The sequence below is a fragment of the Silurus aristotelis genome, assembly GCF_946808225.1.
Source record: "Silurus aristotelis genome assembly, chromosome: 12".
Classification (NCBI taxonomy): domain Eukaryota; kingdom Metazoa; phylum Chordata; class Actinopteri; order Siluriformes; family Siluridae; genus Silurus; species Silurus aristotelis.
The window spans coordinates 539,551-565,069 of NC_139585.1; the positions used below are offsets into that span (position 1 = coordinate 539,551).

Sequence of the window (25,519 nt, forward strand, 5' to 3'; positions counted from 1 at the left end):
TTTGTGTATACCTGGTCCAGTGCTTTGTCCCCTCTGGTAGAGCAGGAGACATTGCGGTGAAATTTTGGTAAAACAGATCTCAGGTTGGAGTGGTTGAAATCTCCAGCAACAATGATAGCTCCTTCAGGATGTGCAGACTGCTGTTTGTTGATAGCTGCATGCAGTTCCTCCATAGCTAGCTTAGCATTAGCATCCGGCGGAATGTACACTGCAGTCACAACAATGGCTGAGAATTCTCTCGGTAAATAAAAGGGTCTGCACTTAATCATCAAATACTCTAAATGAACAGAGCAATGACTTTCAGTGACAGTAGAATCCGTGCACCATGAGTTGTTAACATAACATAATTCATCAATGGCGCTGCTGGGAATGTTGTTGTTGAGCCATGTTTCCGTAAAAATCATGACATTACATTCCTTAATCCGTTTGTGTGATGATACCGGAGCAGCAGCTCATCCATTTTATTTACAAGAGACCGTACATTAGCAAGGAAGATGCTTGGAATCGATGGTGATGTGGGTTTAGCCTTAGCTTAGCCCTGCTTCCCCCTCCTTTGTTTACGGTCTCGCCACCGGCTCTGTCGTCTCGTTGTCGGCCGAGCTGAATCAGCGGTCCGCGGTGTTCGGGCGATTTCCTGAGGGAGGTTAAAGTCCGTTGAAAGCCTGTATCTGTGAGTGTAGCCGATGTCTAGTAATGCTTGTCGGCTGTATGAGATGTGTGCAAGCCTGTTCTGAGTGAATTAACTTGCCGTTGATGGAGAAATTGCTACTAACGTTGTGCACGCGCCACCATCTTGGTTTGGCATCTTGCTTCAACTGGTTCTGGAATTCTCTTGGCTATATAACACACACATCAACTGGTCTACATGGTCCAGTTCTGGCACTCCATTCTGGCACTCCCTGTGTTCCCAGAACTACCAGCTCTGACTAAGTCATGTCCAAATTTGCCAAAACTATTCTCAACTGTGCCAAAAAAGCACAGATGCTACCGCCACATAGGCTCCTGCATCACCTAGTATAAGGTTGCTCAACTTGTTGCCCCAGAACACAAAGAAAACAGTTTTGTGTGTTTGGGAATCATTGACCCATCCTTATCAAGCTATAAGCTAAAAGTTATTTTAAGAATAAAAAAAAGATAGGCTGCACCGTATTGATTACCATGGGCTAAACACTGATCTTCAGAACAGGCATCCTTTAACTTTGAAAAGCAAGAAGTGAAGGGCAATATGAAAAATTGATTATGAACTTTGGCTTGATTAATGATCTTTTTTTAACAAGTGTAAAAACGTTCTTTCGGCTTCTCCCATTAGGGGTCGCCACAGCGGATCCTCCGCACGTTTGATTTGGCACATGTTTTACGCTGGATGCCCTTCCTAACGCAACCCTCCCCAATTTATCCGGGCTTGGGACCGGCACTGAGAGTGGCTGGGGATGGTTCCCTGACCGGGGATCGAACCCGGGTCGCAGCGGTGAGAGCGCTGCATCTTAACCACTAGACCACCAGGGGACCATCTTGTGTATTCACCCATAAAGTCACCTGGGAGGTATGTGTAATAGTCATTTGGCCACATTTAAATTTCTAGATTTTTTTTTCCATTGGTGAGCACTAAAACCTAAATACATTTTCAAAAAGAATTTCTCCAGAAACAGAAATGTGCCTATGCATGCAATAAGTTTTGTAGGAAATATTGTATTATTATTATTATTATTATTATTATTATTATTATTATTATTATTATTATAATCATCATCATCATCATCATCATCATCATCATCATTATTATTATTATTATTATTATTATTATCATTATCATTAAAGAACAATCATAACAGCAAAGGGGTGCTACTTGCCTGTACTTGATCTTTCTCACCAAACTCTGATTCATCATGTTTAGTGTTTTTGCCTTCATGAAACTGCTGTATCAATGCCTAGAAAAAAAAGGTTTGCTAAATTGTTTTGTCCTGTAATAACTGTATTGGTAAGGCTACATAGTATATAATAAAGCTGCTACGTATATAAAAATAGAAGAGTGTCAGTTCTATCTGTATGCTTTGAGGTTATATCTTAATCTAAATCCCTAATTCCAAAAAAGTTGGGACACTGTGTAAAATGTAAATAAAACCAGAATGCAAAGATTTGCAAATCCATATTTTATTCACCAGAGAACATAAAATATTTGATGGCTGCAAAACATCTAAAAAATGTTGGGACAGCGCAACAAGTCTGGAAAAATAAGTGTTCAATAAGAGTTTCAAAGAGTCTCGAGAAATCTCTAAGCACTACGCACTCTATGCCACTGTCTTCTTCAGGACTTATGTAAAATGGCAAAAGTGGAAAACTGTTCTGTGGTCAGTTGAATCTAAATTTGAATTTCTTTTTGGCAACCAAAAATGTGCTTGTTATCAGCGCTCAGATTAAAAAGCTGTATCTCTGATGGTATGGTGGTACATTAGTGCCTGTAGAATGAACAGCTTGCACATTTGAAAAGGCTCCATCAATGCTGAATACTATATACAGGTTTTAGAACAGCATACGCTCTCATCCAGACATCTTTTTTAAGGAAGGCATTGCATATCTTAGAAGAAAAATGCTTAGCCACATGCTGTATCTATTACAATAGGGTTCGCCTCCAGGGTTTCCACTTCCGTAACCCCACCAACCCCACCTCCGCAGCCCATGGAGATTGACCGCCGCCACTGTGTTTCGGTCCCTGTGATTCTGCCTGTATTTTGGCGAGGCAGGGTACATGGCAGCCACCTGCCCAGCAAAAGTAAAGGCTTGTTGCTTAAACAGGGGCCATTAACGTGCCACCACATCCCAGCCCCCACCAAACCTCTGCTCAATTTTCAGATTGATGTCAAGGGCCGCAGCCACAAGTTAGTGGTGTTTGATGATTCTGGGGTGGATGCCGAATTCCTTTATTAGGGGCTCAGTCACCAGCTGGACATCGAGACCGAACCTCTTCCCTCGCCTCTCCTGGCTTGAGCATTCAAAGGCAATGTTCTCCACTGGACCCACTGCACAAAACCCCTCCTGGTCTCCTCTGCTAAATGTCATTAGGAATAATTATCTTTCCTCCTCATCCCTTAACCATAAGCACCTGCCATGTTCGGTTTCCCATGGTTGCAAAGGCATAAGCCTCACTTGGACTGGAATAGCAGCCGAGTGTTGGAGTGGGGAGTCTCCTCTCATGCCAGTTGTCTCTCCCCGATTGCCCCAATCGCTCTGGTGCGAACCTCCCCCAATCTCACTTCCGTCCCTGCTGAGTACCATGATCTGGGTCTTCAGCAAAACCAGAGAATAATCATTACCCCCCATTCATCCTTACGGCTGTGCCATTGACCTGCTGCCAGGTACCACACCCCTCCATGGTCGCCTTTACTACCTGACAGGTCCCAAAAGGCCATGACAGAATACATTCGGGAATCCATTGCTTCTGGGATTATTGGACCATCCCCTTTTACTGCCGGGGACAGATTTTTCTTTGTTCAGAAAAAGGATAAGAGCCTCCACCCCTCCACTACCGCAGGCCATCACCATTAAAAATCGGTATCCCTTGCCCTTGATGTCCTCAGCCTTCAAGCTCCTCAAGGGAGTCACCATCTTCACCAAGTTTAACCTTCGCAATGCTTACCACCTGGTTCAACAGCCTTTAATACCCCTGAAGGCCACTATGAATATTTGGTCCTGCCGTTTCTCTTGGAACCCTAAAGCCAAATAAGCCTTCCTGAGACTCAAGAGCCAGTTTACCTCTGCACCTGTCCTTGCTCTACCCAATCCTTCCCGGCAGAGTTGATTTCAGAGGCGACAAAGGTGTGGGGGCCATCCTGTCCCAGAGAGGAGCCGCTAACAACCACCTCCATCTATTTGCCTTCTTCTCGCACCAACCTAACTCAGCTAAACAGAACTACTCTGTCATGGAACGTGGTCAAGCCGGTGCTCAAGGAGTGGTGGCACTGGTTGGAGGGCACAGAACACCCATTCATTGTGTGGACTGACCACCGTAACCTAGAATATCTTTGAGCAGCCACACACCTTAATCCCCGGCAAGTCGAGTGAGGCCTATTCTTTAAATATTTTCACTTCACCCACTTTTACCACACGGGTTCTTTCTCAATTAGATGCCCCAGAAGAGGAGGAGGCAACCCATCTGTTTCAGTCCAAGCCCTTTGCCTGGACATTGAACACAAGGTTTACAGGGCCATTTTCGGGCAGCCCAGACTGTCTACTGTACTACTATTCTTTCGGTATGGCAAACACGATTCATAACTCTTCCCAAACTCCCCTCAGCCAGGGAAATGGACCAACTCCTACTTCAACACAACACAGTCTTTTCACTTACACTGGGCCAAGCACAGGTGCAGTTCCGCTCCGCTTTCTGCTCCAGCCAAAGAGTCTGGTTCTCTACCAATGACCTCCCCTATAGGCTGCATGCAGAAAGCTAGCCCCTTGCTTCATAGGTCTTTGTCCCATATCTAAGGTCCTTAACCCTGTGACCTTTGCCTCTGCCTTTCCTGAGTCCTCCGAATTCACCCTACCTTCCAGGTGTCAAGCCGCAAACTGGTCCAGGTTTGCTCCCTGGTTCCATTCACCAGACTCCCTTCCACCCACCGGGGATTTTACTGTGCACCATCTCCTGCACTCCAGACACCGAGGCAGTACCTGTCAGGATCTCCCGGGCACACTGTGCGCACTTCCGGTTTCGCAGAGCGCACTTCCGGGTCGGCGGCCATCTTGCAATTTTTCCCGTGCCTCCCGGTATATAAGGACAACCTAGACTTTAGCTTGAGGCCAGATTATCTTACCGGCTACCTAGCCCCTTAGATTATTCTTGCCATCCTGCCTGATACTGATCCTGACCCTGTTCCCTGTTCTTCTCTGTCTCCCTAGTTACCTGGTTTGGACTTTGGAATGTTTTTTGGTTTATGTTCTGCTCTGCCCTGTATTGACTGTTTTGGTTTTTGGTTTTGCTTCCCTGTTTTGCCCTGTTGCCTGTGCCTTGACCCTGGACTGTTTTTTTATTGTGTTTTTGCCTTTGCCCCTCTGCTTAATGTTTTATTTTAAATTCTGTAATTCTGTAACCTTGTGTGGATCCTGCATTTGGGTCCTCCCATCCAGTCACCTAGCCCGGCACCAGTGTTCTCTGACAGAATAATCTGGCCAAAGATGGACCCAGAGGATGTTTCAAAGTGTTGGTCTTGCTCTGACTCAGACCAACAATTCAGGGACCAACCAAGATGGTGGACATTCTAAAGCTTAGCCCCCAGCAGAGGGATGAGTATTTCCGGGTGCATAATAATGAACAATCAGTGGCAAACCAAGTAATATTAAACAACCTACTAAAACGGCTGTCTCTCTGACCCCTGAGCTCTCCTGGAGGGGCTGCTCAACCTCAGCCTTCCTGCCTGACTGGGGATGTCACCCAGCTCTTCTGCATTGGTCGGCTTTTACTGACCTCCAAGGCATTCTACTCCATAGCGGTTCGCCTCAAGCCCCGCTGTCCACCGCTGGCACTTCATTTGCCTCGTGCCCTAGTATTATTGTGCCTTTATTTTATATCCGGACCTCATTTCCCGGTTCCATCAGGAGCACCTGGACCAACAAGGTGGTCCGTCCAGAGCAGGGGTGGCCAACCAGTCAGAGACCAAGAGCCACATTTTTTACTGTGTTACCACAAAGAGCCACATCATACACATGTGCACACATGAACATCACCCATCCCTTCCTCTTACACACACACACACACACACACAGTCTCACACACACACACACACACACACACACAGTCTCACACACACAAACTTTTAGTTCAACCAAGTCCACAATCAAGAGAGAGGAAGATCGGAACCGAAAGGTAATGTAGTCTGTGTAATATCCATGGTGCGCTTAAGAGAAGTGCGGGACTGAACGGCACTCGGAAAGTACGTGGCATGATCAGTACATACCATTGATAATAACGGACGGTGTGAGTGTGGAAGTGAGGGGCTTATGTATGGTGTGGTGATGAGTGCCAAATGAGTCTCAGGTGTGCGTGATCAGTATGCTGGCGAGGAGTTCCGTGCGGGTGGGGCACGCACTGGCGAAGACTCAGGAAACTCCCCGAGACCCTGCTTTCTGCCTGACTTTTCAAAGTGACCAACTTGTGCTTGTGAAGTTCAGTTTCTTTTGGAAATTCCTGGTTGATGTTAGCATGGAGTGAGCTGAAGTGGCGCTGAAGATTTGAAGATTTGAACTTTAAATGACTTGCCATTACATTCAACATAATAAATATAAACTCTCCCACTAAACGTCCTGTGTTCATCTTCATATTTTCCTTTTGCTGTGCCATTTTGGGAGTGAACTTAACACAAACTGTTTACTAAAAATGTAAGTAAACAATTTGCATATCGAAGTTTGTGTTTGTGTTGGGTTTTTTTTTGTGCGTGTTCGCTTCGCTTGAGTTCATTACGGTATTTTCGTCAAATGCGTATGTGCGTAAGATGAAAATACCACAAAGTTTCCCAGTAGGGGCAAGATCATTTAAGTTTTAATAATACCGTATTGAATTAAAGCGAAGCAAACACGCACATGAAAAAAAACACAAATTTAGATATGAATGTAAGAGCCGCATGAAACCAGGCAAAAAGCCGCATGCGGCTCGAGAGCCGCGGGTTGGCCACCCCTGGTCTAGAGGGAAGGGGTACTGTGAATCAGTAGTGCACGTATTTCTGGGGTTTCAAATTCCGGGGTAGCGTGACCTCGCAACCGACACGGCCACCATCTTTCCTCTGTATAAAGAGATGCCATTCCACCACCTTCTCTGCCAGATTGTCTCATCATCTCCATGTTCATTTCAAAACCTTCCTGTCCTTGTTTTCCCCTTGTGAAATTTTTTTTCCGGTTTGGGATATTCTGGTTTTCTGTGATTTGCGCTGCGCCCCTCGGAAACAGAATCATAGTTCTTTCCAGCTCTCAGATCCTGGACTACCTTGGGACTGCCTTCTCTATCGTCATTCAGGTTTGCTGTTTACTTGTTTCCCTTTTCTTCCTCGGACTCTTTCATTGGGTGCTATTTCTAAGAGCCCATAGATTTTCGGACAGTTTGTTTTCTGTGCTCCCAGTTTTGAAAGCCTGATGCCTGGATCTCCCTGTAATTCCTTATTAAAAAACTGTTCAAATTCACTCTTCGTCCTGCATTAGGGTCCAGCTGCCCACACCCTGACAACCCAGGACTCTTGAGCAGCTAGAATCCTACATCGGCCAAGAATGGGACAGGGTACTGATTCACAACACAAGCACACACAAAGGATATGGAACATGTTGTGTGTCTAATTACTTTTTGTTCTTTTAAAAAGGAGCCACATATTTAACAAACTAAATCATGATTTTGGAAGTCAGATAAAAAAATTTTTAGTCATCCACCCAATTTAGTATTGTGTTAACAACGAGGAGACTATAATGAATGGTCCCTGCTTCAATAGTTTACTAATACTGCAAAATGCTTTATTAAATTTCAACACCCAGGCCCGATTCAAGGTGCGGCAGTAGCTCGCAGCGGCCTCTCCGGATCCAAAAATGGTGCTTTCACCATATTTAGCTCAACCTTCCACAATACATGGACACCAGAGTCAACTGTGTTCATGTGTACGACCACCAGACACTACTTGGGTACAGGAATCATGCAATCAATAATCTGCATGATTATGTCATCAATACCCTTCGTGACCTTGGCTTGCTGCGACCTCCGCCACAAAGACCAGGCCCCCAGCCCTCGGTGTCACCTGATGCCGGTGGCCGGGAGAGGGGACGTCGGAAGCGCTGCTCGAGGATGCGGAAGTGTGGCAAGCGGGCTGGTGTCCGTGCTAGGCTAAATGCTCACCCTAACCGGCTGGCTCTCTCTCGTCCATTTTTCTTTCAAACATCTGCTCCCTGGAAAAGAAACTGGATTACATCTGACTCCAGCGAACCACACGGCGAGAGTTTAGAGACTGTTGCGTCTTTGTTTTTTTACGGAGACGTGGCTCAGCGACAGAATTCCGGAAGCCGCCATCCAGCTAGACAGGCTAACCGTGTTTCAAACCAACAGAAACACGTCTCTGTGCGGTAAGATTCGCGGTGGTGGCATGTGGACTTTGCAACAAGAGGAGCGAACACGCTGGATCTTGTTTACAAACATCCTCGGCGCGTATCGTGCGGAGCCCCACCCCCATCTTGGATACTCAGACCACTGCTCTGTTATGTTAATTCCAGCATACAGACCGCGCATCAGACGCTGTAAACCAGTTCTGAAACAGGTGAAAACCTGGCCAGAAGGAGCCACTTCTGCTCTTCAGGACTGTTTTGAGTGCACTGACTGGGACATGTTTAGAGAGGCTGCAACCAACGGCGATTCCATTAACTTGGAGGAGTACACATCATCAGTGACCAGCTACAAGTGCGTTGATGATGTGTTTATCTCCAAGACAATCACTACATGCTCCAACCAGAAGCCGTGGATGACTGCAAATGTGCGTGTGCTGCTAAAACAAAGACACTCTGCCTTCAGAACAGGGGACAAGGTGGCTTTAAAAACAGCAAGGGCCAAACTGTCCCCTGCCATCAGAGAGGTGAAGCGCGCACACGCAAAGAAAATCCACAACCACTTCCAGGACAGTGGAGACACTCGGCGCATGTGGCAGGGCATCCAGGCGATCACGAATTACAAGACAACATCACCTGCTTGTGACCGTGACACCTCCCTCCCAGATGCGCTGAATGACTTCTACGTTTGAGGTACAGAACAACGTGAAGGCGAGAAAGACCACCCCTCCTCCCACTGACCAGGTGCTCTGTCTTACCACAGCTGAAGTGAGGAAAACTTTATGCAGAGTTAACTCACAGAAATCTGCTGGACCAGACAACATTCCTGGCAGAGTGCTCAGGGAATGTGCAGAACAGCTAGCGGGTGTCTTTACTGACACATAACTGGAACTGTTTCTGGGAGCGTCCTAGGTTCTTCCGCCCTGATGGCCTGCACCCCAGCAGAGTTGGAGCAGCAGTGCTATCAGATAACATCTCTAGGATACTACACACCATCTGACTGGTAAGACATCAAGAAATCTTCAACTATAAGAACACGCATACTACAGACCAAATAGTTACAAGTTCACACACAGCCCAGTTTATAGAAACCGTATCTATTCCTCGTGTAGTAAAACCAAGAATTACATACACAAGATCCAGAAATAATCTTATTGCAGTTAAAACTGAAAAATGCCAGATAAACAAACACAACAAAGTTCTAAAGTTCGGTCTTTTAAACATTAGATCACTTGCACCCAAAGCACTGATTGTAAATGAGATGATCACAGATAATAATCTCGATGCACTCTGTCTCACTGAGACCTGGATTAAACCAGGTGATTATATGGGTCTAAACGAGTCGACACCGTCAGGATATGTTTATAAGCATGAGCCCCGTCAGACTGGTCGTGGGGGGGGTGTAGGAACCATTTATAGTGCTTCTCTTAATGTTAGTCAGAAATTAGGATTCAGCTTTAAATCATTTGAAGTGCTCATTCTTAAAATTGCACTTTCAGACATGCATAGAAAACTCGCTCTGGTCACCGTGTACAGACCCCCAGGACCCTACTCTGATTTTCTTCATGAGTTTGCTTGTTTTCTCTCAGACCTCCTGATCAGCTTTGATAAAGTGCTGCTTGTAGGAGATTTTAATATTCATGTAGATGATGAAAACGATGCCCTAGGATTATCATTTGTCGATTTACTAAACTCTTTTGGAGTTAAACAAAACGTCACCAGACCAACCCACCGTTTTAACCACACACTAGACTTAATAATATCCCACGGAGCAGACGTCACTGATATAAATATTTTACCTCAGAATGATGACATCACAGACCATTACCTCCTACTGTACACACTACCGGTAGAGCAGATTAACCGTGTTTCACCATGGTATCGACTTGGTAGGACTATTATTCCAACCACTAAGGACAGATTCATAAATAACCTGCCTGATTTATCTCAGTTTCACATTAAACCCATAAATGCTGATCATCTTGATGAGATGGCGAACAACATAGACCTTATCCTCACTAGCACTTTAGACACTGTTGCCCCCATCCGGTTAAAAAAGGTTCGAGAACAAGCACCTGCACCTTGGTATAATAGTCATACGCATGCCCTAAAGAGAACAACACGTAATCTGGAGAGAAAATGGAGGAAAACTAAATTGGAGGTATTTAGAATTGCGTATAAAGACAGTATGCTTAGCTACAGACAGGCGCTAAAAGCTGCTAGAGCTAAACACCTGAGCAAACTCATAGAAAATAACAAAAACAATCCCAGGTTCCTTTTCAGTACAGTCGCTAAATTAACAACAAATCAGGGATCTGAAAAATGTGTTCCATCACAGTTTAGTAGTGAAGACTTTATGAATTTCTTCACTGAAAAAATAGATAACATTCGAAAAACAATTGTGGCAGTTCAACCTCTGACAGCATCTCCCGACACAATCGTACTTACAACCCCACAACTACACTGTTTTACATGTATAGGACAGGAAGAGCTGTATGATGCTATTATGAAAGCTAAATCAACAACATGTCAGTTAGATCCAATTCCCACTAAACTACTGAAGGAAGTGTTATATACAGCTGGTGAGCCTCTTTTAAATATTATTAACTCCTCACTATCGTTAGGTCATGTCCCTAAATCCCTCAAGTTAGCAGTTATTAAGCCCCTCATTAAAAAACCTAATCTGGATCCAAACACGCTATCGAATTACAGACCAATTTCAAATCTCCCATTTATGTCTAAGATTTTAGAAAAGATTGTCGCTGCCCAGCTATGTAACCACTTGCAGGAGAACAATATCTTTGAAGAGTTTCAGTCAGGTTTTAGGCCCCATCATAGCACAGAAACTGCTCTAGTTAAAATCACTAACGACCTGTTTTTAGCTTCAGACCAAGGCTACATCTCCCTATTAGTTTTACTAGATCTTAGTGCTGCGTTCGACACTATAGATCATGATCTTCTCCTCGATCGCTTACAGAATTACATCGGTATTCAGGGACAGGCATTAAGCTGGTTTAAATCCTACCTGTCCAATCGTTACCATTTCGTAGATTTAAATGGAGAGCTATCCAGGATAATGCTAGTAAATTATGGCGTGCCACAAGGGTCAGTTCTGGGACCCCTGCTTTTTACAATATACATGCTTCCATTAGGAAATATTATTAGAAGGCATGGAATTAGCTTCCATTGTTATGCTGATGATACCCAGCTATATATTTCATCCAAACCAGGCGATACAGCTCAATTAGCTCGCATAACTGATTGTGTTGAAGAAATAAGAGATTGGATGACCCATAACTTTCTGCTATTAAATCCTGATAAAACGGAGATTTTGCTCATCGGCCCAAAAAATAGTACACAGAAGCTCCAGCATCTCAGCCTGCATTTAGACGGTTGTTCTGTAACTACTAGTTCAACGGTAAAAGACCTGGGAGTTATTTTAGACAGCAACTTATCTTTTAAAAATCACATCAATCAAGTTACAAAAACAGCCTTCTTTCACCTTAGAAATATTTCTAAGCTAAGAAATATGTTATCTATATCTGATGCAGAGAAGCTCGTCCATGCGTTTATGACCTCTAGAATAGACTACTGTAATGCATTACTAGGTGGATGTCCTGCATCATTAATAAACAAGCTTCAGTTAGTTCAGAATGCCGCAGCAAGAGTTCTTACTAGGTCAAGAAAATACGATCATATAACCCCAATCTTATCGTCCCTACATTGGCTTCCTATTAAGTTTCGAATAGACTACAAACTACTGCTACTCACTTATAAAGCACTAAATGGTTTGGCTCCCATGTATCTATCCAGTCTCTTAACACGCTACAATCCGTCACGCTCCCTGAGATCTCAAAACTCTGGGCTTCTAGTAGTTCCTAGAATAGCAAAGTCCACTAAAGGCGGTAGAGCATTTTCACATTTAGCTCCTAAACTCTGGAATAGTCTTCCTGACAGTGTTCGGGGTTCAGATACACTCTCCCAGTTTAAGTGCAGATTAAAAACATATCTTTTTAGCAAAGCCTACACATAACACACATCACACACATCACATCACAACCTTGTGCTCCAGAACATCTGATCACATGCACATTATCAACTTGTGCTGTTAATATCATGAACAGCAGCTACGCTAATTCCTCTCCACTGCTTCTCTTTCTCTCCCCATCCCGAGGCTTCCTGAGGTTTGGCCAGCTCCAGTCACGTCCCACCTCGTGAAGATTATGGACCTATGGATGATCATGGAGAAGTAGATGCCGAGTGTTTAAAGGCCCTGGCATGGAGAAGCTGATGCTGGATCTATGATGATCACAAATTGTTCTGTATTGTTGAAAGATTTATGACCAAACTTTTGATGTCACCCATATGAGGATGGGTTCCCCTTTGAGTCTGGTTCCTCTCAAGGTTTCTTCCTCATATCATCTAAGGGAGTTTTTCCTTGCCACTGTCGCCACGGCTGCTCATCAGGGACAAACGCACACCATTCACCTTCACTGTTGTTTTCTGTAAAGCTGCTTTGAGACAATGTCTGTTGTGAAAAGCGCTATACAAATAAACTTGACTTGACTTGACTTGACACATACGTACAAATGCTGTTTATTGACTTCAGCTCAGCATTCAACACAATCATTCCTCAGCACCTGATTGAGAAGTTGAGCCTACTGGGCCTGAACACCTCCCTCTGTAGCTGGATCCTGGACTTCCTGACTGGGAGACCTCAGTCAGTCCGGATCGGGAACAGCATCTCCAGCACCACCACACTGAGCACTGGGGCCCCTCAGGGCTGTGTGCTCAGCCCACTGCTGTTCACTCTGCTGACTCACGTCAAGTTTGCCGATGACACGACCGTGGTGGGTCTAATCAGCAAGTCAGCATACAGAGAGGGGGTGCAGACAGCCTGACTCTGAACGTTGACAAAACCAAAGAGATGGTTGTGGACTTCAGGAGAGCACAGAGCAAGCAATCTCCACTGATTATTGATGGATCCTCAGTGAAGATCGTCAAGAGCACCGAATTCCTTGGTGTTCATCTGGCAGACAAACTCACCTGGTCACTCAACACCAACTCCATCACGAAGAAAGCCCAGCAGCGTCTCTACTTCCTGAGAAGGCTGAGGAAAGGCCATCTCCCTCCCCCCCATCCTGACCATGTTCTACAGAGGGACCATTGAGAGCATCTTGAGCAGCTGCATCACTGCCTGGTTTGGGAACTGCACCGCCTCGGATCGCAAGACCCTACAGAGGATAGTGAGGACAGCTGAGAAGATCATTAGAGTCTCTCTTCCCTCTATCATGGACATTTACACCACACGCTGCATCCACAAAGCAAACAGCATTGCGGATGACCACACACACCCGTCACACACACTCTTCACCCTCCTGCCATCAGGAAAACAGTTCAGAAGCATTCGGGCCACCACATCAAGACTGTGCAACAGTTTCTTTTCTCAAGCCATCAGGCTTCTCAACACACAGAACTGAAACAGAAATCACACACACTCACAGACACACACACTCACTTAAATGTGTGTTACCGAACTGTACAACCTGGACTTAACACTTAACACACACTCATCACTCATCTCAATCCATTCCACCACCATTTATTTATTTATTTATTTATTTATTTATTTATTTATTTATTTATTTATTTATTATTATTATTTATACTTGACCGTACCACTCTCTTACTGCTGTTTTTTGCACCTTTCACTTTATTATACTTTTTACATGCTGTTTTTTGCACTACATTGTTCTGGTATATTCATTCCCGGGTATAGTGTTTAGGTTTACTGGTCGGCGCTATATTTGGTTTTTCATCTTGTCTTGTCTTGTCTTGCCTTGTGTTGTCTGTCTGCACTGTCTGTCTGCACTGTTTTTTGTCTGCACTGGTTGCACTCAATGCACTTTATGTAGCTTTGTGTTGTGTTGTAGCTCTATGTTGTTTAGTGTAGCACCAGGGTTCCGGAGGAACGTTGTCTTGTTTTTACTGTGTACCGTGTAGTAAAAATGACAATAAAAGCCTCTTGACTTGACTTGACTTGAACTGGTGCAGACTTTCAAATGGATTCACCTCAATCCTAGCACAGAATCATAAAACATGAATAAAGTATAGAAATGTAAAAAGCAGAAGTTACTACTTACCCGGACATTTGTCAGTTTTTTGCCACATGTAGAACAACTACCACACTGTCTGCTCTGTACCCAACCTTCTTCTGATTTCTCTGCCATTTCCTAAAAAATGAACGTTTTATGATTAATACAATGCCCATAAAATGTGTTGCTGATGTTTCTAAGTGCTGCTTCAGCATATTTAAAAAAAATCCCCCTCCTACATACGGAATCTATTTTCTGTAGTGTTTTAGTCTTTCTTTTACATTTGCACAGAGAAGACTGCTTCAAAATCCTTTTTTCCTGGTCATCACCTATAAAGCTCTTTTCAGAAGGATTTCAGGTGTTGACATAAATTTGAATTTGGTAGCTGTTTAAAGAGATATCAGTGCAAGTGAAGAAGGCTGTTATTAGGCAACAAACTTATTGGAAAGATATTAGTAATAATAAGTGATCTAATCAACAATAAACACACCATTCACAACATCCATTTATGTCAAGAGCACTCACAGGCAGGTACATATTGTTGTCAAATTACACCAAAATACAGAGGGGTGACTTTAAGGTGTAAACTGGTAACACTTAAGAACAGATTGAACAGGTTAGACTGTAAGAAAATATAAACACATTTTGAAAAAGCTCCAGGTGTGGAACAAAATTCTTAGGAAAGATGAAACCAAGATGAACAAAAATAAGTGTTTAGAGTTTTACTTTCTACTGAGATTCTGCCAAATGTTTCGAAACTGATAGGATGGTGTTTTCCAGTACAGTGGAACAACAACCTAAAACATTTTGTCAAAGCAACGCAAGAACTTCCTGTCCATCAACTCCTGAGCAGCTTTTTACTTACTGAACACACTGAAATCAGAAAACAGACAAGCAGCAACTAAAGGCACTCAAACATCAGCATTTGGTGACTCATTGGGTTCTGGACTTCAGGCAGTCATTGTTTTAAAAAAAAAGATTCATATTTAAGAGTTACATATAAATAAATAATTGATTCATATTTATTTAAGCCTATATATTCAAGGGGAATATGTAAAAAAAAAAAAAAACTCCAAACTTTTAATGAAAAGGTTTGTTGAACTTTGGGATTAAACCTGGTATTAAGCCAGAATAAATTGGTAACAATATAGACTATATGACCAAATGTTTGTGGACACCTGATAAGATTCCTATGTGCTTTTTAAACATCCCATTCCACATTCACTCCCCATTTGCTCTTATAATAATCTCCACTGATGTTTCATTAGATGTTGGAGTTGTGGAGATTCATTCAGCCACAAGGGTTTTAGTAAAGTCAGGTACAGATGTAGATGAGGTGAGGAGGCCCGGGTGCAGTTCATGTTCACATCAATCCCAATAGGGTTGAGGTCAGAGCTCAATAGCAGGGCAAAAGTAGTTCATGCCATTGTTTATGCCATAGTATACGCCTTGAAAAATGATGATCAGACCACCAGAGGGCATCACATGTCATGGGTACCTTTCACTGTTCTCCTCCGGGCCACCAGAAAAAATACCTTCACATACCAGAAAATACCATCACATCTAATTCATTTCTAATGTTTTGTTTTGTTGCCATTACCACTTCCTTTTATACTTATGCACCTGCTTCACGAGTCTTGAGTTAATTAACTAAATCATTAAGTTTGTTGAATGTAAGCCTGTATTAGTGATTAACATGTACTGTGTTTTATTTCTTTCTTTCTTTATTTGTTTATTTATGTATTTACTTTTTAACCTGGCTTGTTGTTCTGGGTATTTTGTTCCCTTTCATGTTCTTTATTAAATTTCTCTGCACTCTGCATTTCCTTCTGCCTCACTCACTACTTATAACATATAATTCAAATATTCAATTCAATTCAATTCAATTCATTTTTATTTGTATAGCGCTTTTAACAATGAACATTGTCTCAAAGCAGCTTTACACAGATAATGCGGTGATTAAAAATGAATATGTTCTTTATGAGTAAGTTTGTCCCTGATGAGCAAGCCGGTGGCGACTGGCGACTGTGGCAAGGAAAAACTCCCCGAGATGGCATAAGGAAGAAACCTTGAGAGGAACCAGACTCAAGAGGGAACCCATCCTCATCTGGGTTACACCGAATGTCCATTTGTGGCAGGTATACAATGTTGCGGGGTTCAGTGATGATGATCAAAAGCGAAGTGTATTTCTGAGTCAGTGTAGGAGACTGTTGACATCAACTACAGTCCAATCCAGGCAGGCCTGGATGAAGTGGGAAGATCCACGGGGGGGAGAGGGGCAGGAACAGTGGTCACTGGAGCCTCAGGAGCATGTTTAACTCGACCGAGAGAGAGAGAGAGAGAGAGAAGAGGGTGACAGGAAGAGAAGGATATGGATTATTAAGTGTACCTATTGTTGCATGAGAGTTAAAGTCACTGTGCAGTTTGGACTCCGGCAAGACTCGCTATGGCAGCATAACTAAAAGGGAGAACCAGAAGGCAACACAGACATGAGGGATCTCTGGGATAAGAGACGGCCCACCACACCACCATCAACAAACCTGAGTGAACACGTGAATGTGAGGGGACGACAGCGTACAAATATCCCAGTTCACCAAACACAATAGCCAGCACCTTTTGATCTAAGTAGGCGTGGAGGATCATACTGGTACAGAAGTTCACTCAGATACGGTGGTGCGAGACCATTAAGTGCTTTATATGTCAGTAGTAGAATTTTATAATCAATGCGAGATTTGATTGGGAGCCAGTGTAGATGATTAAAACAGGGGTGATGTGGTCATATTTTCTAGATCTAGTGACGACTCTTGCTGCTGCATTCTGAACTAACTGAAGCTTATTTATGCACCTACTCCAACACCCAGACAGTAAAGCGTTACAGTAGTCTAATCTAGAAGTAACAAAAGCATGAACTAGTTTTTCTGCATCCTGTAACGACATCATATTTCTAATTTTAGCAATATTTCTAAGGTGAAAGAAGGCGATCCTGGTAATATTATTCACGTGAGCCTCAAAGGAAAGACTCGAGTCAATAATTACACCAAGGTCTTTGACAGCCGTACACGCTGAAACAGAAACACCATCCAGAGATGTTAGGTAATCGGAAAGTTTGCTTCTAGCTGCATGTGGTCCTAGTAAAAGTACTTCCGTCTTATCTGAGTTTAGCAAAAGAAAGTTATCGAGCATCCACTGTCTAATGTCCTTTACACATTTTTTAACATTGTTAAGCTGATCTCTCTCATCTGGCTTTGCTGAAATATATAGCTGTGTATCATCAGCATAACAATGGAATCTAATACCATGTTTATGAATAATTTCTCCAAGAGGCAGCATATATAAAGAGAAAAGCAGAGGGCCTAAGACAGATCCTTGAGGAACACCAAACTTTACCTCAGAGAGTGTGGAGAACTCACCATTTACATCAACAAACTGATAGCGATCAGTCAGATAAGACCTGAGCCAAGAGAGAGCCGTTCCCTTTATTCCAACAATGTTCTCAAGTCTAGCAAGTAGTATAGTGTGATCAATGGTGTCAAAAGCTGCACTGAGGTCGAGCAAAACAATTAAGGAGACAAAACCCTGATCAGAGGCCAATAACAGGTCATTTACCACCTTAACTAGCGCCGTCTCTGTGCTATGATGAGGCCGAAATCCTGACTGATACATTTCAAAAATATTATTTATAAGTAGGTGTGAGCAGAACTGCTGTGCTACAACCTTTTCCAAAATTTTGGCTATGAAGGGGAGATTTGATATTGGTCTGTAGTTGGACAGCTGACATGGGTCAAGGTCAGGTTTCTTAATAAGGGGGTGGATAACTGCCAGTTTGAAGGATTTTGGTACAAAACCAGTGCTAATGGAAGAGTTTATTATTTTTAAAACAGGTTCAATTCCCTCTGGAATGATCTGTTTAAAGAAACTTGTAGGCAAGGGATCGAGAATGCAGGTTGATGATTTTGATGAGGAAATTAATGAAATTAAGTCATTCTCGTGAATAGGAGTAAAACTTTGTAATTGATTGTCTGTTATAATTACACTGCTGTCTACAGGGTTACTTGTAAAATAATTTGGATTTATATTAACCGTCTGGATTTCTTGCCTGATGTTTTCAATTTTATTATTAAAAAAGTTCATGAAATCATTAGTACCTAATGATGGTGTGCATGTGAGTGCAGTGCTTTTATTCCCTGTTAATTTTGCTACCGTGCTGAATAGAAATCTAGGATTATGCTTGTTATTTTCTATGAGGGTGGAGAAATATGCTGATCAGCAGCACTAAGAGATTTTCTATAAATTAGGAGGCTCTCCTTCCATGCTATTTGAAATACTGTTAATTTTGTTTCACGCCATTTACGTTCTAATTTTCGAGTGGTCTGTTTTAAGGTGTGTGTATGATCATTATACCACTGTGCTAATTTTTTCTCCCTGATCATTTTGGTTTTAAGGGGAGCTACATCATCTAGGGTATAACGTAATGTTGATTCTAGGTGTTCGGTGGCCCAGTCGAGCTCTGCAGGGTCAGACGGAGATCTATCTAATATCGTAATTTCTGGAAGATTGTTAATAAAACGTGCTGCTGTAGCTGACGTGAAAGTACGCTTAACACGATAACGTGGTGAAGTAGTAATGCAATGACTGAGGCAAATTTTAAAAGAGATGAGATAATGGTCTGAAATAGCTTCAGACTGTGGAATTATGACTACGTTTTTTATTTTTAATCCAAATGTTAACAACAAATCGAGAGTGTGTCACCACTATGAGTGGGTCCTATAACATTCTGATTAATTCCAACTGAATCTAGAATGGACACAACAGCTGCTCTTAAGGAGTTTTCCTGATTATCAAAATGAATGTTAAAATCACCAACAATTAAAGCTTTGTCTAGAGAAGTAACTAAATTTGTGATGAAATCTGCAAATTCTATGAGAAAATCAGAGTCGGGCCCCTGGGGGTCTATAAATAATAATGAGTGGAATTGACTAACTGGACCTGCTTTCAGACACTGAATATTTTATGCTGGTGTAAAGAACTTCAAATGTTTTACATTTTTGTTTAGTCTTTTGTGTGACGTTTAGATTATTATTATAAATAGCTGCGACTCCGCCTCCTCTGCCATTTAGACGGGGTTGGTGTATGTAACTATACCCAGGAGGACTCGCTTCATTTAATGCTAAATATTCATTTGGTTTAATCCATGTTTCTGTCAAACACATTATTTTAAACTCCTGGTCGGTAATAATTTCGTTTACATTTAGCGCTTTAGACGTGAGAGATCTAATATTCAGTGAATAAATAATAGAAAAGACCATTTCCCCTTTATGCCTCCACTGCTCTTTTGCTCACCATGTCAGAATCTACTCATGAATTTACTACATACGTTTCTCCCTGAGCAAAACCTCCAGCAACAAATCTTTAGCTACATTCAACATGTTAATATGCAGGTTTATTCACTTCTTATGCATTTTACCAATGATGAACAAATCAATTAAACAAAATGCTAAATGTGGGTGAGGGTCGAACAGGTCAAACAGACTCAATCTGATTACATTTTTAGTTATTTTATAGTTACATCATTTGAGGTTATTAACTGTTCACTGATAGAGACTTTAAAGCAACTGTAGTTTTAAGGCACCATTGTCTCAAAACTGATTTTAATGATGTGGACATTTAGGAAATTCTATGAGACACGACTGTTTAATCTAAAGTAGTTCTAACTGTAAATCGAAATAAAACACCTACAAACTGATGGTACCAGATATGTAAAGTAAATCATTTAAATTGATTTGCTGTTTGTGAAAGTAAATACAGATCTGTCTACATCTTATTTACACAGTGTTATAATAGACCATGCACACCACACACACACACACACATACACATACACATACACATACAAAGATATATATATTTTAACTACAGTAATTGTTTTCCTGAGTATTTAAAAAAATGTTAGTTGGAAATAATTTACTGTAACATATTTGACATTACTTTTCTAGTAAGATATGCAATTTCCATCACTGGTACATTGTTAACAGTTACTATGTAAAATTCAGGACAGGGATGTAATATTACTCTTTCTAAACATATTTATGGAAAAAAAATAATAGTATAGAATAATAAATTCTGCTACAACCTTCTGCCATCTGCTGCTCCTTGGTGAATTCGTTTAAAGGAAATGTCTTTTATGCTTGCTGTTCTAAAGATGATCTGGTTATCATCTGGACCTGGAAAAAAACATGTGGTAGTACGTAGTTACTATTAACCAGTTAGACAGGAGTGTTAAGTTCTGGTCTCACTGCCAGTAAACTGTCTCATTATTAAGAATTTATGCAATGCATTTTTGTGCATCTACTTCGTGTTGTATAACATTATGATGTCAAGATGCAAATGCAGAATTATGGACTATTTTACAAGGATAAACCCTCAATACAAGCAGCAGAGGTAAAACAATAAGAATCTATTTCTAGCAGATGAAAGTGGGAGTCTTACGGGGAGGTACGGAGGAGGTGGGAATGGACATTCAGAATGAGAGGAATGAGCTCAGAGTCTGGTTCATTTCTACAGCTACCCAAAAAATCTCTCATGTTGCTAATGGAGACTGCAGAGACTGCTGATCTAACTCGATTATGTAAATTAATTTCTTACCTAATTAAAGGTATCAAATAGTGTACCAGATCCCTTATATTATGTTTCCTCAAACAAATATTTGAAGAAGCAACTGGATTTTAAATATAATTTTTTAAAACCCTGGACAACAATGTACTCTTTTCTCTGTTGCATTCAAGAAAGCACTTGAGAGAGATTAGAGAGAGACACAAGACACTATGTCCTTTACACACTCCTGAACATTGTTAAACTGATCTCTCTCATCTGGCTTTGCTGAAATATACAGCTGTGTATCATCAGCATAGCAATGAAAGCAAATCCCATGTTTATGTATAATTTCACACAGAGGCAGCAGATATAAAGAAAAAAGCAGTGGGCCTAAGACAGATCCTTGAGAAACACCAAACTTTACCTCAGAGAGTGTGGAGAACTCACCATTTACACAACAGAAAAACTGATAGTATAGCGATTAGTCAGATAAGACCCGAGCCAGGAGAGAGCTGTTCCCTTTATTCCAACAATGTTCTCAAGTCCAGCTAGCAGGAGATTGTGATCAATGGTGTGAAAAGCTGCACTGAGGTCGAGCAAAACAAGTAAAGAGTGATGATCACAAATGCTGAGCTTATAAAACTAGGAGCTACTAACCATATAGTCTGTATAAGACTGCAGAAAGAACATCACTTATAATCTTATACTCCAGTAATCATGTTAGTTCTCACTCTCCAGTGTTCTGTATTGTTGAAAGATTTATGATCAAACTCTTGATGTCACCCAAATGAGGATGGATTCCTTTTTTGAGTCTGGTTCCTCTCAAGGTTTCTTCCTCATAACATCTAATACTATACTACAAGAAATGAGAACAGCACCTTCCGTGTGGGATGGATACTGTCCCACCATAACAGGCCTAACAGCCTTGCCCTCAAAATTGCTCTAATTATCTATGAAGCCCACATTGTTTTTGAAGCACCACTCGGACATCCAGCAGTTCAGCAACCATAACCTGCTGTAAGCTACATTGCCATGCCGCATTGGGTTGGGGCCAAAGCATATTACTGCATCAGACATTGCCTTCGGTAATTTACACACCTCTCTCATATTACTGTTAGTAAACTTTGACTGTCGAAGGCGTATATCATTGGCTTCTATGTAAAATACTATCTGAGAGAACCTGTGCTTTCCTTAAAACCCAAGCTGACCTTTTATATCCGGCACCATGGCTCCCGGTATACACCTGACCTGTGCTGCTGGTGCCCCTAAAGGTCTCGCTAATTTCACATGCCTCAGAATAAAGTCTACTATAACCAGAGCTCTGTTAGGTTTCTCAGTGGGTGCTTCCCTAAGAAGAGCAAGTGGAGTGGAATGGTGCTCCCATGAGCGAGCCTTAATGTTAGCTTTGGCTTTGCGAGTATGCTGCCGAGATGTCACTCACTCGCCCCGTTGCAAGGGCTCTAATGCCGGAATCGTGGGGAAAGCTAACTCCATCTATGGCATCCAGCCTTCCCCCTTGCAGAATCTGGACTGCTCTCGCACTCACTGTTTCTCTCTAGACTCTGGATGCGCTCCTCTAATGTTCTTCTCTGTCAAAGAGCAAACCAACTTACACTTAACAGATAAAATTATCGCTAACAATGGAGAAAGACTGACTACACATTTCACACACTGAATGAGCTGGATGCTCGACATAGCAGAGAAATGACGTACCTTAATGTGGTTACTGTGGTGTGTGTTTGTAGTTCTGATGAGAATGACCTCCACTCACTACTGTAAACAGTGAATAAAGCACTCTTCCAAAAGAAAAAAGAGAAGAAAAGGAGCCAACGGAAAGTTGAGAATACAGGAAATCAAAACAATATTTTGAGAATTTTAAGTAAAGAGAGCAAAAAATTAAAAATGAAACTGTCAAAATTTTAATGCCAGGTAGACAGATGATGATCCACTCCAATGTACTCCAGCTTATCCCTAAGGAGCGCAGGTTGGATGGTGTTAAAAGCACTAGAAAAGTCAAAAGCACTGTGCTCCCAGCCTTTTCCATGTGTAAAAAAAGCCCTATTTAGGAGGAAGATGATGGCGTCTTCCAGTCCAATGCCAGGTTGGTAGGCAAACTGGAGTGGATCCATGGATGGGCTCACCAGAGGTCGGAGCTAAGTAAGCACCAGCCTTCATCAGATGCGAAAGTCTTTTGGGCGTGAGGTCTTTGGTACAGGTACCACACAGGATGTTTTTCATAGCGGTGGCACCTTCCCCAGCTTCAGGCTCAGATAAAACATGTACTACAATATGCCGCACAGCTGGTCTGCACAGTTTTTAAGAAGCTGGAGCTGATGCGAGGATTGAGGGGTGCTGGAGTATAAGCCTTCTTGGAGTTGGCATAAAATAAGTCAAGTGTTTTATTGTCTATGGTGTGGCATGTAACATACTGGATGAATGTAGGCAGAGTGGAGTAGGTAGGGGCATGATTAAAATCTCCAGAGATAATTAGAAGGGCATTTGGACTTCGTGTTAACAGTCTGTTAACAACAGAATGCAGGACATCGCATGCGGGTTCACCGTCAGCAGAGGGGGAATATACGGATAACCTGCGAGAATTACCTGAGCAGATCGTACAGCCTCATGTTAGCGGCTAACAGCTTCTCTTATCGCTCTCAATAGTTCTGTCCGCATGCAGCAATCGTAATCCATTCAGAGCCACAGTCGTTTCCGGTGTTAGCTTGGTTTGCCATGACTCCATATATACCATGATGCTACACTCCCGAAATTCCCTCTGATGCCGGGTTAGAGCCGCTAGCTCGTCTATCTTGTTGGGTAAAGATCTCACATTCCCCATGACGATGGATGGGAGAGTTGGTCTATAGCATTTTCTTTTTGTCCAACACAGAGCACCAGCTCCGTTCCCCTGTCTTAGATCACATTATCTGTTTTTTTCTTGGAGTAGCATCACCATGTTGCGGAATGCTAACAGCTGATCCCTGGTGTAAACAATGGGACCGTGGCTGTGAACAGATTTTCCAGACACGACTTTGAACAAAGTCCAAAATAGTATAAAAAACAGAACAAATTCTGACTTTGTGACTTTGCTGATGTCCATTATGCAGTTCACATTCACACACATACACTCAAAAGAAAAACACAAAGTGCCGGAACACTTAGATTTAACATTGCATGTAACATTGCTTCATGCTACAAATAGTGACAAGGACAATTACAAAATACAAAACTATAGACAAATCAGTCAGGAAGGATAAGTGTTCCATTTTAAGGAGTTGTGCCTTTCATTTGCATCAAAGTGAGTAAAACTGATTTACAATGCTCCCTAACTGCACAGATTTATTTCACTGAAGCTTCTGCTGTACTATCAGGACAAAAGTCTAAATTCTTATTTTCATCTTTTAAACAAAAAGCTTAAAAAACATTAATTTTATCCAAAAACATTAGTATTATCTTTTTTGTCTTAAACTATTATCTGCAATAATAGAAAAGACACACAATTCATGACTTGGACAATGTTTACAACTTGGTTGGATTTCACTGCAACAAACTGTGTAACAAGCTTCTCCTTCCCTCACATCCAAAAACAAACTTCTTTAGAGACTCTCGAGTTCTCAAGCGAGTCCTGTGTCGCTTTGCGACGACTTCTGTAACTGAATGAAGCACAGTGATTGGTATGCTTTCGCTCTAGTTGCTGTGTGAAGGTGCTCTTCTGGGAGAAGCTCCCATACAAGGAATTCCGCCCTTCATTATGTCATGAAGGGCCATACTTGAAAACATTTCCAAAATCTGGAAGGAGTGTATTTGGCAAACTTTGGAAATGTTTAGTATAAAAATCCAATTCTATACCAGTGTAAATATTTTAGAACGCATAAAATAGCATTAGATCCACTTTAAAAAGAGAAAAATGGTAAACATTTTGTTTAGATTAAACTTAATTCTCAGTAGATGAACTGATTTCAGTTTATGGATTAAACAAACACGCACGCACACACACGCACGCACGCACATACACACGCGCGCGCGCGCACACAGATGTACAATGTTTTCCCCCAATGCCGATAGGTGGCGCTCCACCCCTAACTGTCTATCTCCCAGTCAAAATGGCGGCCGTTGCCCTGGTTACTGACTGACTTTTCCCTCACGGACCTGGCAACCCTCCCCCCCGTATTTCGGTAACGCGCCGGCCTGTCTCGTGAACGCGCTTCGCTGTAGTGTGGACGCGCCCGGTCACACGTCTCGTGTTCGTGTATGTGTTTATTATCTGCTCCGATTTTTTTTACATCCTTTATTTTTATTATAACAGACGGAATGCAGGAGCGTCACGCGCGTGCACACGCCGAGGATCTCACACCGCCGGAGTAGCGCGTGCAGGGAAACGCGCTGGGAGCTTTTGTTCACCGACACACACACACACTCTCTCTCTCTTTCACACAGACACTCATATACCCTCACACAAACACATACACACTCACACAAAAATACACACTCGCACACAGTCACACAAACACACACATACACTCATACACACACTCATACACACACACACACACACACAGGAAGACGCTCAACATGTCAACCTCTGAACTGGATTATGTTCCTCCGTGGTGGATTTATTGGCTTCATCAGTTTCCTCACATCAACCTGAGACTCCAACAAATCAACAACACCTTCAACCCCCAGGAGGAAAACTACCAGCAGGTCAGTGTTCCACATCTATAAACCACCAGCAGGTCAGTGTTCCACATCTATAAACCACCAGCAGGTCAGTGTTCCAC

The 25,519-nt window shown here is 42.3% G+C and overlaps 1 protein-coding gene and 1 long non-coding RNA gene across 3 annotated transcripts in view; one reads left to right on the top strand and one right to left on the bottom strand.

The window, feature by feature from the left end:
* Positions 1 to 1,843: 1,843 nt before the first annotated feature.
* Positions 1,844 to 14,494, bottom strand: LOC310735035. Its single transcript, XR_014536191.1, has 3 exons — positions 14,397 to 14,494; positions 14,202 to 14,291; positions 1,844 to 1,928 (listed from the first exon to the last, which is right to left on the bottom strand). It is a non-coding gene; the product is annotated as an uncharacterized lncRNA (long non-coding RNA).
* A 10,404-nt stretch (positions 14,495 to 24,898) lies between these two features.
* The window catches only part of LOC310734965 (protein tweety homolog 2-like), a 33,099-nt gene continuing 32,478 nt past the window's right edge, over positions 24,899 to 25,519 (top strand). The window contains exon 1 of one of the 2 annotated variants that reach the window (XM_083557502.1): positions 24,899 to 25,442. In XM_083557502.1, coding sequence (XP_083413628.1) covers positions 25,314 to 25,442 — 129 coding nt within the window. In that variant the 5' untranslated portion in view covers positions 24,899 to 25,313. The remainder of the gene's footprint in view (positions 25,443 to 25,519) is intronic. The other variant, XM_083557501.1, reaches the window with a different exon arrangement.